This window comes from Emys orbicularis, chromosome 2 (genome assembly GCF_028017835.1).
Source record: "Emys orbicularis isolate rEmyOrb1 chromosome 2, rEmyOrb1.hap1, whole genome shotgun sequence".
Taxonomy (NCBI): Eukaryota; Metazoa; Chordata; order Testudines; family Emydidae; genus Emys; species Emys orbicularis.
In genome coordinates, this window is record NC_088684.1 from 62789674 (window position 1) to 62809530 (window position 19857).

Here is a 19857-nt window from a genome sequence, read left to right on the forward strand (position 1 = left end):
GCTCAGGGACCGGACAGGACGGTCCACAGGCCGTAGTTTGCCCACCTCTGGCATACACCATCGCTCTGGGGTTTTAAAAAAAACTTAGATCCTGTGTACTGTATTTGCAATTATCTCACACATCCTCTCCTGACATATCACATACTACTTTGATCCAGTGTTGACAGTACTTCTAGAGCTTTGATTTAACTTCATTGTATTTTAGTCTTTGCTAGACTGTCTTGCCTGTTTACATTTTACTGTATTTATACTGTGTATTAGTGGTTTACGTTTTTATGTTTTTTATTTTTATTTTTCCAGTAGCACCCACAGTGTGCTAGGCTCCATACAAACACAAAAGAACATAGAAGTTTTAAATATGGTACTGGTTTTACAATATATAGAGTGTATTTCCCTGATCAGGATCAACCTATTTTTCTGCCAAAAAGTGTTTAATTTTGTAATGATTGTATTAGTTTTTCATACTTTCATCCTTAATTAATTATGTGGTGATGTTATATTATTAGTCCCTTTAACTGAATCAGCAACAGGTTGGTGCAAGTCTTAGATTTTACTCTATTTTACCAGCAAATTAGAAACTGTAACATATTTGGCATAATGCTGTTTTTTGTTTGTAACTTAGTTATTGTAAGTATTGGCAGTATTGCATTATATAGATGGATACTTCATATAACTTTACTTTGACTGATATTCCTATTTCTGGTTTGTGTCTCTGATTTTATACTATGGTGGTACCACTTCAGCTTGTCTCTCTTTGACTGTTTGTTTACTTAGTTTCATTTTACTGCTACTGTTATAGGACATATGTGATGTGAGCTGAATCTTGTTGAGCAACTGGCTCCATCGAGTAATACTTATGTTTGCGGGCAACCTGTTACAAACCCTTTACATTTTTAGAAAATTAGTTATCTGCAATTTATACTAATAAGCTTTCTTAATGCATTGATTTACAGTTCAGTATTAAAATAGTGTCTAAACTTTTTCTGAAAAATAGTAACTCCTCTTATGTTTTATCATCTTTGTGTGAACAGAGACTCTGATACCCAATCCCAACTGCCATTACCTTGAATGGGAAGATAGTTTGTGTTCCCCTGCAGAGCGATGAGTAGAAGTTGTTAATGATAATAAATTGTCTGAAATTGCAAACCAGACATTTGTTCAATATTTTTCCATAGCAGTTTTATTACTTTTTAAAAAAGGATGGTTTTGGGGACAACCTAGAGAATACTTTTTTAATGTGTCTGTAAAAAATAGCAGATTTTGCTTTTTACGCTGTCAAATTAGCAGGTTATTTTAATAATGAAGTTATATGAAGACAGCTGGAATTATACCAGAATTCCTGCCAGTTGTGATATTGGGAGCACTAAACATATATGCAGCTTACTGTTACATTATACATTAAGTCCCATTTCATTATTAGGTAGCATACCATTCAACTTTGAATTTTAAGTTTCTGTGCCTTCTTATGGCTAATGTTTTTAGTGGGATTTTTTTTTTAATTAACTTTTATTATTGTGGTCTCTGTCTTTTCTGAACTGATTATTTTGTGTTCCATGATGTACTCTAAGGCTAAGATAAGAAACTTGTACAGTAACTCCTCGCTTAACATTATAGTTACGTTCTTGAAAAATGCAACTTTAAGCCAAACGATGTTAAGATAATCCAATTTCCCCATAAGAATTAATGTAAATTGGGGGGGGGGGGGGGGTTAGGTTCCAGGGAAAAATTTTAGCCAGACAAAAGACATTATATACATATACAGTATAAATTTTAAACAAACAATTTAATGCTGTACTCAGCAACGATGATTGTGAAGCTTGGTTGAGGTGGTGGAGTCAGAGGGTGAAAGAGGGTATATTAATAGGGAATATCCCCACAATGCTATTTTTAAAGATCCACAGTCAAGAAGGGGTGTGGAATGGTGGTTAGAGCAGGGACCTGGGAGTCTGAACTTGTGGGTTTTAGTCCCTGCTCTGCTGTTGACTTTCTGTATAACTTTTGACTTGTTACTTAATCTCTGCGACTCTATTTAAAATGTAAAACTCCAGGTAAAATGGGAATGGTAGGTAAGAGATGGCATACTTATCTCTAAGGCATTTTGATATCCTCTCATGCAAGGATCTACAGAAGATTAAAGGGGCAACTGTTTATGTTTATGTCATATATACAGCTGCATTTGCTTTCTTGTTGTAGCACCAGCTATGTCAACATAGCTCTGGGAACTGAGATTAATCAATTATGCTATTAAGCAAATAGGGAATTAGAACACAACATGGTTGCATTGTGTATCCTAATCAACATGTTGTGGGGGGAGGCGGTATCAAAGTTTGTCAATCAGTTTAATTATTGTGTTTGCAGGTTTCTAAATAGATATGACACATAGCAGAGAGAGAAATAAAAACTAAAAAAGTTCTTGATACATCATTTAAAAATAAGCTTGCAGGTATAAAATTAACATAGACACGGGTTCTGGCTTCAGTTTCAGGCTGGTAATGGCACTGGCATATGGATGATGGAAGTGGGTTTGGTAGACCCTCTCTTTTATTTTTATTTTTTTTAATTAAGAAATCTTTTCTTCTAACTGCATATTAGCTATATAAAATGCTTCCGTAGTGTGCTGATCATTCAAGGTACTGAGTCATAAATGTGGCAGCTATTTGAAATAACACTGTGAAAATAGATAGTTATAAATCTCAATTTATTATTTTTTCTTTAAGGACTACTACACCAGGAGAGACTAAACTTTTAGCCTCTGAAATCTATGACATCCTTCAAGCTTCCAACATGTCAGACATGGACGGTGTGAATGAAATGAATTCTTGCCGGCGGAAAGCTCAGTTTTTCCTGGGCAGTACAAATAAACGTGCTAAAACAGTGGTTTTACATATAGATGGCCTTGATGATTCAGTAAGTAAATCTTAAGTACTTATGATCATTAGGAATCAGACTGGAAATGATAGGGAAATACTGTGATAATGTGCATGCATGTTATATTCAAACATACTTTGTACCAAAAAAGAAGGGCATTCAAGGAATGCTTGTGTTACTTTCATGTATGCCAGCAACTCCTGTGAATCATATTTTGAAATACTGATATATAATTTAAATTCACCCAAGAGGCTTAATACAAGAAATATTTATGGCTAGTTGCTTTGTAACTTTGTATTTTTAAATAATTCCATTTCCATCTTTGCCAATTTTGTTTCCTGTTTCCATCACCTTTAGAATAAATGAGGTACTGCCTTTTATCAATCTTGATTCATGATACTTCTCCGTGGTCAGAGCATTGGAATCAAAACCATTCCTTATTTTTCACAATTGCCTGTACAGCACGAGAGAGTCTAGACACTGACTAATCTTCTATTATAACTAATGTAAGGAACGTTGAATTTTGTTAGCTCCCTTTTGCTACATCTTTTTGTAGTCCGTGAGATGTTTTCTACTATAGTGACCAGACTGGCACTTGAGATAGTGAGATCTCACTGCGTCTTTATGTATTGTCAAAATAACTTCTACAGATTTATCCACTATACCCCTGTGTACAACACCCCAGGGCTATGTTTGCCTTTTTACGGCTGCCAAACAGCATGTAGATCGTTTAAGCATGTTCTTCACAAGTGCCCTCAGGTCTCTGTATCTTCAGCTTTGTACCCATTTTAAATGATCAAACCTGATCCTTTGTTTTGTTACTTTACATTTTGCCAAGTAAGCATGTCTGGGAACCTAGTTTATCAACAGCATTCCCTCCTCATATTTTCTTGTGAGTACATTTAGCTCCTTTTTAAATTAGATTGTACACCAAGTCATTTACATGGGTAGTAAAGAAATTAATACTTACCTTGGAACCCTTCACTTGTTCGTGATATAGACAGGCAAAACTTTATCAGCACCACTTGCTTTAATATCTTCAAACCAGTTTTTAATCCATTCCAATAGTGTGCTCCTATGAAGTTTACTAACATTGTAGATCATTTGTGCATCAGAGTCTCTAAAGCTTCTCTAAAACCCAGATAAACTCTATCCACTTCTCCTTTGTCTGCCAATTCAAGTACATGCAATCCTGTAAATGGACTGAGGTCAGCAGGTCTGAAGACCATTTATTTGTGTTCCCTGACAAATGGAGCTAATGCAGCGCTTTGCCGCAATACTTAAAAAAGTGAAATTGCAAAGATATTCATTGCTATCCTAGTAAAAAGTGTATAACAAAGTATTTAGATGTTTGACTCCAGAGAGCAGAACTTCAGGCTTCTCCGGTTGCCTGGAGTACACCAGCGTGTTTTCTCAGCTCATTATTAAAGGAAAAGAAGACTCTAGCTGTGTGCTGGCTGGATTAGCTAATGTACATAGTTCTGAGTTTTATGAGACTATCAAAGAAACCCTAGTGATATTCTAGGTGCCTGGTATAACACAGCAGCAGTAAAACATCCCTACAAAGCAGTTTTAAGTGTTAGAATAAGTTGGGAACTATAAAATGGCACAGAGGATGTGAACAATAACAATAACTTAGCTTTATATAGCACTTACCTCAGACCTAATCTTCTTTAAGTGTGTAACTTCATGTATGTGTATGCATATGCATGGCTGGCCTTAGCATTTTTTTCCAGGCCTGTGAAACATTCTTGCTGTCAAATAACTAACTTCATCCCTGCCAAAATTAAAGCAAACAAAACAACTTCTGTCTCCAATGCTTCTTCCCTGCCCCCATAATTGATTCTTGATCCATCACCTACCTCTGTGTAGTCACGTGAATAAATAGCAGGGTCTGTTTTTCTTTTTAAACTTAAGCACTATCTAATCTATCAAACACATCTGCAGGAATTCAAAGTTTTGAATAGACTTTTCTGATTTTTTGGGGGGCCTGCGAATTCATATGTCAGAGTTGACCTACTTAAGGCTCTTTAGCAGTTCATGTTCTGTAGGAGTAATTGGAAATCCTGTAAATCTTTCTTGACTTGTTGGAGACCTCAGGTAGTTCTTGATCAGTTCATTCAAAATAAAGCTATAGTCTATAGAGTTTGATAATGATCTCAGTCAAAAAACAAAAAGAGTAATACAACAGAAGTCTGTTGATTGATCTACTGCAGTCTAATCTTCCCAGTAAGATTTCATAGTGGTAACAAATGGGTAGTCCGTATAATTTTAGCCAGAGTTGGCAGGATTTTTTGTCAGCTCCAAATAATCAGAATATTTTATTAATTTTTAAGAACACTACACTAGAGGCAACCTTAGCACTTTTGGGGCCAGTTTTTGTTATCCCTCCCACTCCCCCACCAACTGTAAATGACTTGTCTACAATAATTACTTCACAGTACACAGAGTTGGCCTGATGGTTTTGGGAACAGTTGGCAAGATGAGTCTTTGATATGCATCTCAGACTTAACTGATTCATTATGTAAAACATGGATACCTGACTTACCTTTAGGTTTTGTTTTCCCCAACCCTAGGTTCCATGCTGTGGTAGAAGGATTGCCCAGCTGGGATTTGTTCATAGTTGTCAATGCAAAGGACAGCTGTCCAAATAGCTGGAGGTTGCCAAGTCTCCAGCTAGTGAAGGGATTTGTACACACTCTGGTGAGGCTTAGCATTCATGTAGTGTTTTACAACTTAAAGTAGTAAAGTATCTGTGGAATAGGTATTACCCCATTTAGGGAAACAGGCACAGATTATATGATTTGACCAAGCTCTCAGAAGGGGAGACTGTGTCAGTTGATATATGTATCCATGCAGTCATCCCTTTTTTAGTCTACTAAACCATGTTGCCTCTCACCCTCTTGTGCCTTCCTTCCTTGTGGCCAGAGGTGGTTTTATTTGTCTTTCACTTGTACAATGCCGTTTTCCCTCTCTCTCTCACACACACACTGTTTTGTGTAAAGATATTTAGCCCAGGCCTACTATATTACTATAATTCTAATTATTAATGTTCTTTAATATAGTCAAAAATGTTCTGACATTCATATGTGCATGGAAGTAAGCTGAGTTTTGCCTCTGTATAGTCTAGCCCAGGGGTGGCCAACCTGAGCGTGAGAAGGAGCCAGAATTTACCAATTTACATTGCCAAAGAGTCACAGTAATATGTCAGCAGCCCCCCATTAGCTCTCCCAGCACCTCCCACCCACCGGCAGTCCTGCTGTTAAGCGCCTCCCCCTCCCTCCCCGCACCTCCCAATCAGCTGTTTCATGGCATGCAGGAGAATTCGGGGGGGGGGGGGCAGAGGGGGGAGGGAGAAGAGAAGGGGGGGAGAGGAGCGAGGGCACAGCAGGCTCGGGAGGGGGCGGGGAAGGGGTGGAGTGGGGGCAGGGCCTGTGGCAGAGCCAGGGGTTGAGCAGTGAGCACCCCCCGGCACATTGGAAAGTTGGCGCCTGTAGTTCCAGCCCTGGAGTCGGTGCCTATACAAGGAGCCGCATATTAACTTCTGAAGAGCCACATGTGGCTCCGGAGCTACAGGTTGGCCACCCCAGTCTAGCCGAAGCAGTTTGTTAGCAGATCGATGAAATGAATATGCTTCTTCCTATATTGAAACTACTATTGTCTAAGTATTGAGCAGTAATTACTGTATAATAATATTAATATGCTTATATAGTGCCTTTCTTTCAAAGATCTCACAGCACTTTTCAATTAAAATTAAATACTAAGGTATATAGAAATCTGATTTTGAACCTAACACTTGAGTCTATAAGACTGTCAAGGTGTGTGTGTGTATATATATATATATATATAATATATAATACACACACACACACACATATATATATATTATATGGTAATCCACTACAATGTAGCTTGTTCGTGGTAGCAGTCTCCCAATAGATATTTTACTCTCTTTGTAATGACCATCTTGTTGTCTAAATATTGAGAAATAAAACATGTTAAGGTAATGTAGAATAGATGCAACCGGTATAGGTCAATGTAATGTTATTGCACAGTAGGCATTGTCACTTGCTTTAAACATAACATTCTGTTTTTTTTTTTTTAAGCAAACATTTTTTCCCTTGAAATCAGAGTTAAGATTATGCTGTGCTTTGATGTCCATGAGCTGCCACAGATGAGGTAGCTGAAGGATACAACAGCTGCTTTGATGCATTCAGTCAGTATGGATACAAGGTGTCTGATAAATAGCAACTTAAACACTAACTACACATCAATGAGCACTCCACTCAATCCGGACTTAACCTCAGGGGACTGTTTAGCTGATCATACGGAGAAAAACATTCTTTGCTTTTCAGCACTTTTTCCTGATTATTTACAGTTGATTCTATCCTTGTTTGACTTTTAAAATGTAAGCAAAAATGTTGTAAATTTTGTTATGACAAGATTTGTAGCAATATTAAATGTCAGTATATGTGTATTAAAAATAATTGTAACCTGCACTATTTTTTTTCTTTTGCAAAATTACCTTATTTACCAGCTGTCTTAAAAGATGCAGGAGTTTGTCATAACATCCATGGTTAATATTTTTATATGGCCTTTGCATGTTAATACTTTACTTTATTTTTTTTAGTCTCGAAGGAATCTTTGTGAAGAAGCCTTGCTGAAAATTAAAGGAGTTATTAGCTTTACATTTCAAATGGCGGTTCAAAGATGTGTGGTCCGAATTCGCTCAGACTTAAAAGCAGAAGTAAGTACTTACAACTGTGCTTGCTTTAAGGCCTATGCATCTGTTGCAGTTCTATAACACTAAAAGTCTGCCTTTATTTTCCTTGTATTTTCTCCCTCTTGTAGGCTTTGGCAACAGCAATAGCATCAACCAAAGTTATGAAAGCACAGCAAGTGGTGAAAAGTGAAAGTGGAGAGGAGGTGAGATACAGTTCATTCTAAATAGAGGTGGATCTGGCTTGGATCTTTGATACCTGTACTACTATGCCCATCATTTCTGTCCCTAAGGAACAGTACATTGTTGTACTTCTCAGAGATTCATACACAACATAAAGAGGTTAAAATGTATCCTGCCCAAAGATGTGCATCCATATAATAGTATTGCTAGAAATTACTGTTGAACTGTTAGCAAGAGATGTAACCGTACAGGACAGCCATCTCTTTCTGACACTAGAATCTCCTGACCTGGAGAGATGAGTCTGGAAACTGAGATTTGCCTTCTTGACAGAAACCAATGATGTGGTTTTATTTCACAGCTGTAGAGAGAGATGGTCTTTTTGGTTGTATGTTTTTACCTTAAACCTGTACTTTTCTTGCATATGGTCTAAATAAAATGATTGACAATACCTAATATCTACCATGGCAGTTATTTAAGGAGTGACTCTGAGAGGTGTTCATTGCCTCTCAGGATGAGGCCCTTATCTTTTTTTTAATTCATTTTGATTCACAACTTTGACATTTTCTTGAACTCTTCTATTCAATCAGGTGCTGGTTCCATTCCAAGATACTCCTGTAGAAGTAGAGCAAAATACAGATCTACCTGACTATTTGCCAGAGGATGAAAGCCCTACAAAGGAACAAGACAAAGCAGTATCCCGGGTTGGGTCACACCCAGAAGGTGCAGCCAGCTGGCTCAGCACAGCAGCCAACTTTCTGTCCAGGTCTTTCTACTGGTGACTTGCGTTTGGGGTTAAAGGACTGCATGAACAACCGACAGGGTGGCCAGTTTTCCATTGGTGTGGTGAACTGCCAAGTGCAATTTGCAATAAATTATCACGAAAAGATTTTAGATTACACAAATGTATGCTGCATTTTACATTTTATTGGCCATTTAGCCTGTTAGGCGGGTCAAAGGACAGAGGCCTCAGATCAAGTCGCTTTTGTTTGTTTTCATGTACATTTTATTGTCTCCTTTTTTAAATGGGTCCATTATTAAAAAACAAACATTTATGCTTATGGAGCTTTAAGTTTGACTTCACACGAAGCAAGCGATAGGGAGAACCCATTCAACTCAAGTCTCAGGACCTCTGAAAGGAAATTCTTATTACTACTAGTTGTGCATGAATCAAAATGCCTTTTTTGTTTTGCCTTATTTCAGATTTATTTCTTTTGGTTTTCTAGACATTGACTCCAGATGAAAATATACCCTGCCTTTGTTTTGCCTTTTATTTTTGCCAACCATGTTCAGAACCAACATTTCATATTAATTTTCTGTATTAAAATAAAATTGCTACACACTTGAACTATATAACCCCTTATGTTTTCTGAAATATTTTTCAGCCCTTAAACCACTGGTGAGCTATGAGATATAAGGGATTAAATGAGCAGAAAGACATATGTATGCATATGTTATACAGTAAATAAACTGCTGTAGGAAAATCATTTCAATGATGGGTGTGAGTGACTTTGTGTATATAGTACCAGATGCTACAGACTGCCATTTAGGCTGGTTAAGAAGATCATAGTCCAACAGCTGTGATCTGCTCAGGTGATGGTTTATTGCAGTTTCTTCTGAGATAGAAGGTGGTTTGTTGGCCTTACTCAGTTATCACATAGTGTCCACTATAAGTGAATACAGTGGTAACTGAAACTTTATAAACTTGAAAAATAAAACAAATTGAATGCCTGTTCTGCCACAGTGCCACTCTCATAAATTTTGTCTTTAAACTTTTATTGCTTGGCAGAAATCTGATTGGTAGTTGTTGTTTCCTTGTATTGCCTTTCATGATTTTCCCATGAAAGCGCATCAACTTGGATAAGACAAAAACCATACCTGAACAATTGGCTTTGCCTTGTTGCTTGCAGACAGTGTAAGTTTAAAGATGTCTTGGTCATTAACATCTTCTCTCTGTTTCGTGACCAGAAAAGATAACAAAATTAGGTAGAATCTATGAAATTAGATATTTGGAATATTAGTAAGCATTTTCCAGTGTTCTGAAAACTACAATACTGCTTTGTTGCCTCACAGGAATACAGCTAAAAAAATGTAATGCTATTATAAAACTGATGAAAAAATGTGGTTTTTGTGATGACATCCATGCTATAACATTGGCTACATTTTCAATTTGGCGAGTGAGACAAACGTTTGGTCCATAAAAGTTACTCCCCAGTGTCATGGTCAGGGAATAAAAATCATTCACAGGCTGTCATAGTAATGCAACAGTGTACAGGAAAGAATAGTGTAAAATAGCAACAGTAACAAAAGTCAGAGTTGACCCACTCAAATTCAGTGTCATTTGGGGATGAAAAAGCTTACTTGCAGACTAGATGTCTCTGTTTTTTAATGTATCTAGCTCATTTTGATTCAGGTTTACACGCACAGATTGAAAATACAAGCTTTCCAGGGCATGTATTGCTTTAAATATGTAATGTTACTCATATTGCTGTCTAGAATGTTACAGTACCAAATGTGTTTCAAAAGCTCTCTGTTCTATAGCCATGAATGCAAAGTTTACTTTTCTCTGTTAACATTTGTTTGCATTTTGCATTACTGCACATCTACTTACTAAATTACTATACCCCTTTGGATATTAATGGTTCAGTACAAGTAGGTATTACAGTTTGTGTGTTCAATCTTTAAGTATGCTATTTTTTGACAGTATTCCAGGTCTTGTAGAACAGTTAAGGCATCTGTACGAGTTTTTGAAATATATTGTAAAATAATAAAGGGTAATATAACTCAACTAGACATACTCCTGCGTCCTGTAGTTTTTGGGATGTAGTAATGACAATTGCCTTCTGTTATGTTCTTGGGTTTTCTACTTCCAAAAGCTCATGCTCTTTATTTTTGGATTTCAAGAGAGAGAAACACAAATGCGTCATCATAATATCACATGACCCATGCTCAACCATTTCTTTAGTGTATTATGTCCTGCATGTGGCAAATATTTTTAGAATGTGGTTTTATTTAAACAGTATTCTTTGAGTGACTGTGCATATTAACATAGGTTTTGTGCTACCTGGTGCAGCCAAATGGTAGAACCTTCTCCCAGCAGTGCCCATTAGAATGCGTGTACAGCTCAGCAATAGTGCCTGATTCTCAGCATAAAGAGGAGGAGGAGATACTGTTCAACAAGAGGAGCTATCAGATGGATACAGAGTTTGATCCTGGTTTGGCACCTGATGAACATATGGGTATTGCTTCTGTGACATCTCCTTTTGAGAACATTTTGCAATTCTGTGACTATGGCATCCACTTTGAACTTACCTTCATTTGTTGCTGCAAAGACATCACATTTGCTATTCAATGTTTTTGGTGCTATTTTCAGGTGATTAGTGTTACCATCTGTCCTGGATGGTCTTTTTCAGCCTGCTGAGACTATTTGGGCTACCCATGCTTCTTGTCAGCCTGCATCTAGAAAGCTGAAAAGTTGTATCAGATACCTTATAAGGGTTATTGTATTTTCATTCTCACCCTGTGCCAAACTCCCTAGTGGTTGCTGCTGCCAATAATAGGCTCCAGTCTGGTGAGGCCCATTCAACTGTGGACAGAGAAGGGAAGAAAAGAATATTGATGCCCTGGGGAGGGGAGAGATTTTTGTTCTTCCTCATCTCTTCGAATTAGTGTGGCTAATTACCAGAAGGGTGATAGCCCATTACCAATTCCATCTGTGGGAGAAGAGGGCTCTATTTTTACAGAATCTCTCAGATGATAAGAGGAGCTTGGCAAATGCATTATTGATGGAGGGACAACATCTACACACTACATCTTCATCACAGTCTCAGCATAAAAAGAAATAACTCCAATCCAGACCTAAAACAAAACATTACTTTTGCTAATAAAACATGTTCCTTCCTCTTCATCTTTGCTGAATACAAGGCCTCAAATTTGATGTGAGGATCAACAGTTGTTGACCAATTGGTGAGAATGCATCCCTTTCTTCGTTTGGAGACATGCCAGCTGATTTTATTCATGCATGCTTACTGCATCAGTCATGAGGATCCTAAAAGTTATAGAAAAGGTCAATGCAATACAAGTCGAAGTTACCCCCTTTCAATTTCCCTTATCCTTCCCTTTTCAGGGAACCTTCTCATGAGATCATTCTTCTATCAGAATTTCAGAAATTGCTCCTGATAGGTGCTGTTGAGAGGTATTCAAACATCTGTTGAGTCAAGGGTTTTAGTCAAGGTACTACCTGGTACAGAAGAAAGATGGGGTGGGTTCCATCCAATTTTAGATTTTAAAAAATTGAACAGGTATGTTCAGAAGTTTTGGTTTTGAATGCTAACTCTAGCCTCCATAATTCCCTCACTGTTCAGTTATGGATTGGTTTACAACTCTCGATTTAAAGGATGCATATTTCCATATTTCTGTCCAGCCAAATCATCAGAAGTACCTTTTGTTTTGTAATGTCGCAAAGATGTTTTCAGTATAAAGTCCTACTATTTTACGTTTCTACAACATTGAGTCTTTACAAAGTGCCTTTCTGTAGTAGAAGCAACACATTTAAGAAAACAGAGTATCTTTGTTTACCCATATTTGGATGATTGGCTGCTAAAGTCATCTTCACAGGAGGATCTCCTATTTCACATCAAATTTACAATGTCCCTTCTTACGGCTTTGGGACTGTTTCTGAATGTCAAAAGTCAAATCTCTACTTGACTGAGAGAATTCATTGAAAAGGCTGTATACTGGACTCAGTAGCTGGAAGAGTTTTCCTTTGGGAAGAAAGATTTTTTTTGAAGATAAAACCGCCTGTTTCAAAGATACAATGTGTTTCACCCAAAAAATTATTTTCTTTTTGGGTCTAATAGGTCTTATGTCAGTGACCACTTACATTACTCTCAGAATGAGAGCATTTGGATGTCACAAGTTTACAGACCCCATATGAACAGGCTTCAGATGTTTGTCACCCATGTCTTAGGATGTTCTAAATTTGTTGATATGGTGGACAGACAGATCAGATGTTCTCAGAAGTGTCTTTTCAATCTCTCTTTGCTGTCTGTCACAATAATTTCCAATGTATCCGGCAAGGGATGCGGGAACTCATCCACATCATTTTACAGTTCGAGGCTACTGGAGGTCTCAAGAAAAGTACTTACATATAATTTATTTTTTTTAATTAGGAGCCATTTATTTGGCTCTCAGATCTTTTCTTCCTCACCTAAAGGGGAAGGTTGTTCAGATAGCAGTGAACAATACAACTGCTATGTATTACATAAACAAGGAAGGAGATGTTTATTTTTCCCTGTTATGTGCAGAGGCAGTCAACTTATGGCACTGGTGCATTCTTCACAATGTCTCATCTGGTAGCCCTGCATTTAGCAGAGGAGAACAATGTTAGCTGTCTTTTCAGCAGGGACAGTTCTCAGATGCATGAGTGGTTCCTGAAGGATTAATTTTTTTCCAGCTGGGGTCAGCCCAATGAAAACTTGGCTGAAACCAGGTTCAATACAAAGTGTCGTCTGTGCTGTTCAAGAGCAGAAAGGGACAATCAGTCCATCTCAGATGCTTTCTTGCTGCATTGGGGAAAGGGCCTTCTGCATGCTTTTCCCTCCTTTTCCATTAATTCAGAAAGCAGGGAAGAAGATGAATCATGACAGAGAAAGGATTATCCTGATTGCCCCAGGTTGGCCGACACAGTAGGAGTACATGGACCTGCTTCAGATGTCAGACAGAGTCTGCAAGTGTCTCACTTTGTCTCCACACCTGATATTTCAGCAGTGAACAGGGTCCTTCATCCAGATCCATAGTCTTTCCATCTGACAGCTTGATCTATCGGACTTTGCCTGATCTTGAATAATCCTGTTCCTTGCTGGTTCAAAATGTATTGCTCAGTTCTAGAAAATAATCTGCAAGAATGTATTATTTGAAATGGACTAAATTTATTTCTTGGATGTGGGGAAAATCTGATTAACCAGTTAAAGCTTCTGTTCCTGTGTTTTTATAGTATTTAATGATTTTAAAGTCTGAAGGATTATCTAATTCTTCTTAAGAGTTCATTGGGCAGCTCTTTTAGTTTATCATGTTTTAATCTTTGTTTGTGATATAGTTCAAAGGTTAATGAAGGGGTTGTCTAACATGTATCCCCCTTTGAGGGATCTGGTTCCAAATGGAACCTTAATTTGGTTTTATCTATACTTATGAAGCCACTTTTTGAACCCTAGGCAGAGTGTTCTTTATTATACTATCTATTAAAACTGTTTATTATTGCTGTAACATCAGCCAGAAGGGTGAGCAAATCGCATTCTTTGATGGTTAATCTGCCATTTACTATTTTCCATACAAACAAGGGGGTTCTTAGACCTGATCCAAGGTTTTTTACCACAAACAGTGTGAGTTTCATATTAGACTATTAATTTACTGGTATTTTCCCCCAAAGTTGCATACTAATAAATAGGAATCTTTGTTATTTTAGATGCTAGAAAGATTCTAGCATGTTGTCTAAATAGATGATTTCTTAGAATTCTAGTTCTAAGTTTCTTATGCTAAGAATCATGTTTGTCATAGTATATCCAGTTGCGGTGGTGTTGTAGCTGTGTTGGGCCAGGTCTACACTACCGCGGTAGTTCGACGGCTGGCAATCGAAGTTCCGGGTTCGATTTATCGCGTCTGGTCTGGACGCAATAAATCGATCCCAGAAGCGCTCGCCGTCGACTGCGGTACACCAGCTCGGCGAGAGGAGTACCGCGGAGTCGACGGGGAGCCTGCCTGCCGCGTGTGGACCGCGTCTGAACCGCGGTAAGTTCGAACTAAGGTATGTCGACTTCAGCTACGTTATTCACGTAGCTGAAGTTGCGTACCTTAGTTCGAATTTGGGGGTTAGTGTAGACTAGGCCTAGGTCCCAAGATATTAGAGACACAAGGTGGGTGAGGTAATATCTTTTATGGGACCAACTTCAGTTGGTGAAAGAGACATGCTTTTGAGCTACACAGAGCTCTTCTTCAGGTCTGAGAAGAGTACTCACTGTCACAGCCAAGTACAAGGTAGAACAGATTGTTTAGCATAAGTCGTTCACCTTGAATGATCTCTTAAAATATATGTTAAGTGACCCTCTGCAGTTAACACCTCTGGAGTGTTAGTGAGTTAGATTGTTATAATAAGCCATAAATCCAGTGTCTTTATTAAGACCATGATTTTTAATGTCTAGCAAAGTTATGAATTTAAACTCCCAGGCTTGTCTTTTGAAGAGGGTCCTACACATGCCTGTCACAACATGCAATGTACCTCATCCAGTGCACTAAATTCCGCTGCAACAACTATGTGGATGAAACTAAACAATCACTATGCTCTTGAATGAACTCACACAGAAAAATGATAAAAGATCCTATTACCCGTGGGTGAACACTTTTCACAAATTGATGACTCCATATCCAACCTCTCAGTTGTCTTCCTCAAAGGAAACCTGCACAACACTGTCAAAAGACAAGCCTGGGAGCTTAAATTTATAACTTTGCTAGACACTAAATATTGTGATCTTAACAAAGACACTGGATTTATGGCTTATTACAACAATCTGTAATCCACTAGCCCTCCTTTTTTTTGTCCTATGACTGGAAAGGAATTAACTGCAGAGGGCCACTTCACTTTCAGTGGTTTCTTAGAATATGTATTAACTAGTTATGCTAACCAATTTGTTCCACCTGGTATTAGCTGTGACACAGAGTACTTTTCCCTGACCTGAAGAAGAGAGCTCGAAAGCTTCTCTTTCACCACTAGAAATTGGTCCAATAAAAGATATTGCCTCCCTCACTTTGTCTCTATACTATATCTGGTCAGATTATTTCCAGATGGGTTAAACAAGGTCATTGAATATAACAACTTAGTAGCTGTCCCTGTGCCTACTCTTGTAAGGTCTCGGCAAATAGCAGCATGTTCCTACTGGAGAAATCTATAAGGCTGCTAACTTGGAAGTCAATACATATCTTTACTAAACATTATGCTTTGGATTTACCTTCAAGAGCGGTTGCTAGATTTGGTCAACTGGGGCTTCAGTCACTTAATTAGGACTCTTTCCCTCCTCCTGAGTTTTCAGCACTGCTTGCCGAACTACCCATAAGTGTGAATATGCAGAGCCACTCAAAGAAGAAATGATATTACTACTACCAAGAGTTCTCTGAGATGACTGCATATTCACACTTCCCACCAACTTTCCCCTCTTTCTCAAAGTCCTATTGTGGTTTTTCTGGGTTGGCAGTGGAAGGAGCTGAGGTAGTAGAGTATGCAGTGCCCATAATATAGCTGTGCCTCAGAACATTTGGAGATGTGAGGGGACAGGGACAGGAGTGGGTTCACATGTGCTCTAACAGGCACTGCTGGAAGTAGGTTCAACCTGTGAGCTGCACCAGGTGGCGCAAAATGCGTAAGTGTGAATATGTAGAGTCCTCTTGAAGAACTCCGGTTACAAGTAAGTAATCTTCCTTTTTGTAACGAGTAATCAGGCACATGTTAGTGTAAGGACATGGGCTCAAGGAACTCATTTTTGGTTTTAAACCAGGATTTTGATAATGAGGGGAAGCTCAGGAGCAGACACAGGAATTCAGAAAAGAACACATTTAATTCATAAAAGGTTTGGATAGTCTTTCCAATCCCTAGTTTTGGCAAAATGCAAGAAATGAGTAAAGGTTGCCAACTTTAGAAGTCATGAGTTGCTCCCTGTACTGCCTAGGTCCTAAATCAGGCATAAGAAAGTCCTTCAAAGCTGGGTTAAGGAGTTAAAATAAAAATAACAAGCTTGCAAAATCAGGGGCCTCAGAAAAGAATTCAACTTGGGAAAGAAGTATTAAGGAGTATAGGTGTCATGTACTCCCCTTGGATAGCACTGCTTACCAAGCAGGCTGCTACCTTCTGTCCTAGTTAAAGAGCCTGGGTTGTCTCAAGATGTAGCCCTATGTAGAGCGTAGTGTAGTAATCACTACCATATTCTTTCATAATGAGAATAAATGCTGATAGGGTAGGTAGAGGCAAAATCAAGACCCATAAATGTGCCTCCATGTAGATAGCTGTCAAATGCTGTAGAATGTTTACAGCACAATGAAGTACAATATAGGCTGTTGCTTCCCCACTCCCCAAACACCTATGGCTTGTTTTATACAAAAATAGCTGATGTTGCTTAGTTTTGCCATAGGGTATGTAAGCTGAGGAGGAGAGTAGAGTGTGGGGCTAATTTGAAAGTGAACATTGAATACCTGGACAGATATAAACTGGCAGGTGTGAAATATTCCTATAACTGTGTACACAGGAAAATAAAATGTGGGTTCTCCTTTTTGCCCCTGAACAACTCTCCAGCTGTCAACTAGTGGAGTTTACAAATACATCTAATAAAAATTAGCAGCAGCCTTTGCTATATTTCCCTTGCGGAGGCCTGAATCATGCATCCTCCCCTATTTCTAACTACCTTTTAGTGCCCAGAAATGCAAACACAAAACATTATTAAAACTAAGCATTGAAAACAAATGATGGAGAAGAAAATACACCCCACCCCTTTCACATAGATGATGGCTGTGACTCTCCAGGAATAGTTAAGTGCACATTATTTAGTTGGAGGGTCACTGCCTCGGTGAGGTTCAGCATCTGACTAGGATGAGGGTGAGACTTGTTCAAATCTCTGTTCTAAAACTTAGTGCAATAGCCTTTCATTAAGTTAAAACAAGAATGAAATATATCTGTCCTTATTTCTTACAGTTTACATAGAGCAAACACCACTGATATTACGTCTAATTTACACATAAACTTGTAGCGATCTAATTAAAAGCATGATTTTAAACCTTGTGTGCTGACACTTGTATCAGTTTATATCTGCCTTATATCCATTTAAGGTGCAAGTTATATCTATATAAGCCACGTTTAAACTGATATGGGTGTCCACACAAGGGTTTGTGTTTCATAAACTAAATCCATTTTTAAACAGATTTAAGTTAACGAGTGCAATTCTCTGTGTGTAGACAAGCCCTTAGTGAGCAGAAGTGAGGCTGAGCCTCTCCGCCAAATAAATCTGAGATCAGCTGAATTAGTCAGTGGGGATGGTTAAAGATATACCTTGAAAACAACTGTGAATGGATATCCAACTTGTACCACATTTCTTTTTGTAAATGCAATGGTACAGGTTGTTTTATTGGGGTAGTTCCCAAAGGCTACAATCTGGAGCGAGCAGTGTACAAACAGAAGGAGGGACGTGGTCCCTGCCCAGAATAGTTTTCAATTTGTTAGAGAGTTAAAATGCCTCCACATCTAAATAATTTACAACATTATCCTAATTTTAATATTGGGCTAATGCACATGGCTCTAGCCAATACTCAGTGCTTATGCTAGTATGACATACAATACTTATGGATTTCCAGGGAGTGATAGTGAAAATGGGTCTAGCACCAATTTTAATATATAGAAAGCATTTTTAATATGAGCAATGAATGGTTAAAATGTGCACATGCTACCCAAACGGCTCTTTTAAATGCATGACATGAAACAAAGCAGAAGTCAATACCGCAAAAACCTTCCATAATACTTCTATGGGGTCACTGCCTTCTTCAGCTGTCACCATCATCTTGACTGATCTTGTAACCAGGTGCTCAGATAGCATAGTCATAAACATACCATAAATGCCTGGAATAGGGAAGTGGTCCAATATGCAATAATATTTTTTTTTATATGTAGCACCTCCCATTTGAGGATCTCCAAGTCCTTTTACAATTGTCTTTTTGTATTATCCTCATTTTACTGATGGAGATACTGAGGTACCTAAAGAAATTCACCCAAGATCACACAGGAATCTTAAAGATTATCAAAGATTAAGCCAGTTCTGACTCCCAATTCTGTGCTTTAATTACTAGACTGGGCAGTCTCCCATGTAAAGGGCCTAGGTTTCTTCACTTTCCCCAGAAGACTCGAGCCCAGGGTGAAAAAATTCATTTACTGGTATGCCTGACTACATGTTTCCTACTGAATGATCATTGTATGCTGCATTTCAAAACAGACATTCTTGAAAGTTAGTTTTCTTCTCAAATTAGACACTTGTGCTGTTCAAGCTCTATGGAGGGAAGAAGCTGTGGCAACAGCCACTCCACTCTCCATGATTTCCCCTAAATGGTGGTTCTGATCCTTCAATACCTTTCCGTATTCTCTAATTAGGGTATTTCAGACACTTTGGACACCAGCATTTACCTTACCAGCAGTAAATGTAGGTAGAAATTTCAAAGGGCTTTTGATCTCTTCTATTAAGGTTTTTATTCTGTGCCCCATCACCATGGTATCTAAGCACTTTCCAGTGATGCATTAGGCAATGTGACTAGCATATGTAATGTGGTTCTTTCTTCGTTCTTCCTAGGGGGAAAATTGTATGTGGATTTTTATTTATTAAGGTCAGCTTGAAGTCTTGGAATGAAAAGCGCCAAGGTTTGTGGTGGTCCTTGGATTCTGCAGGAGCAAGTTGTATACTCTTGGATCAGCATTTAAGAGAAAGCTCCATTGCCTGTACACATGAGCTTTACCCTTTTAGCAGACTTTGTGCCACAGGAGCCGAGTTAGTTTAATCTTACATAAGAATGGTATAAAGATGATGTTTAATTGGTATTATTACAAGATTTACTTTTGCTAATAAAACATGAACTACCTCAAAACACTGGCTTATAAAAGCCTACATGAACCGTAGTGATTACAAAATTATACTGCAAATGCAAAAATGCCATGATTAACAGTGATATAGTAATCCCTTTACAAATTCTCTACATGCTTATAAAATAAAGAATTTATACATTTTCATGGTGTTATCTCTTTTGTTACAATACATATATGCTATTATGTTTTAGCAAATAACCATTATTGTTTATATACTGTAATTCAGTGAGACATAGTAAAATGACATTTTAAAAAGTCTATTTCTTGGTGTATAAAGTACCTGTAAAGCTTACTGATAGTGAATAGTGGCTACTACTTAACTCTCAATTGTTGGCTACATTACTGAAACAATGAAGACATATCACTGACTATAAGAGGGAAAAATAGCAGTCATTTAACATAGATGAGCATTTACTATAATTTATGCTAC

At 38.0% G+C, this 19857-nt stretch overlaps 1 protein-coding gene across 1 annotated transcript in view; it reads left to right on the forward strand.

Annotated features, from left to right (window-relative positions):
• ARMC1 (armadillo repeat containing 1) overlaps window positions 1-10547 on the forward strand; it is a 47036-nt gene extending 36489 nt beyond the window's left edge. Inside the window, exons 4-7 of the mRNA XM_065398996.1 lie at window positions 2718-2907; window positions 7499-7615; window positions 7720-7794; window positions 8359-10547. Of these exons, the coding sequence (XP_065255068.1) occupies window positions 2718-2907; window positions 7499-7615; window positions 7720-7794; window positions 8359-8550 (574 nt within the window). The 3' untranslated portion in view covers window positions 8551-10547. The remainder of the gene's footprint in view (window positions 1-2717; window positions 2908-7498; window positions 7616-7719; window positions 7795-8358) is intronic.
• Window positions 10548-19857: the final 9310 nt, after the last annotated feature.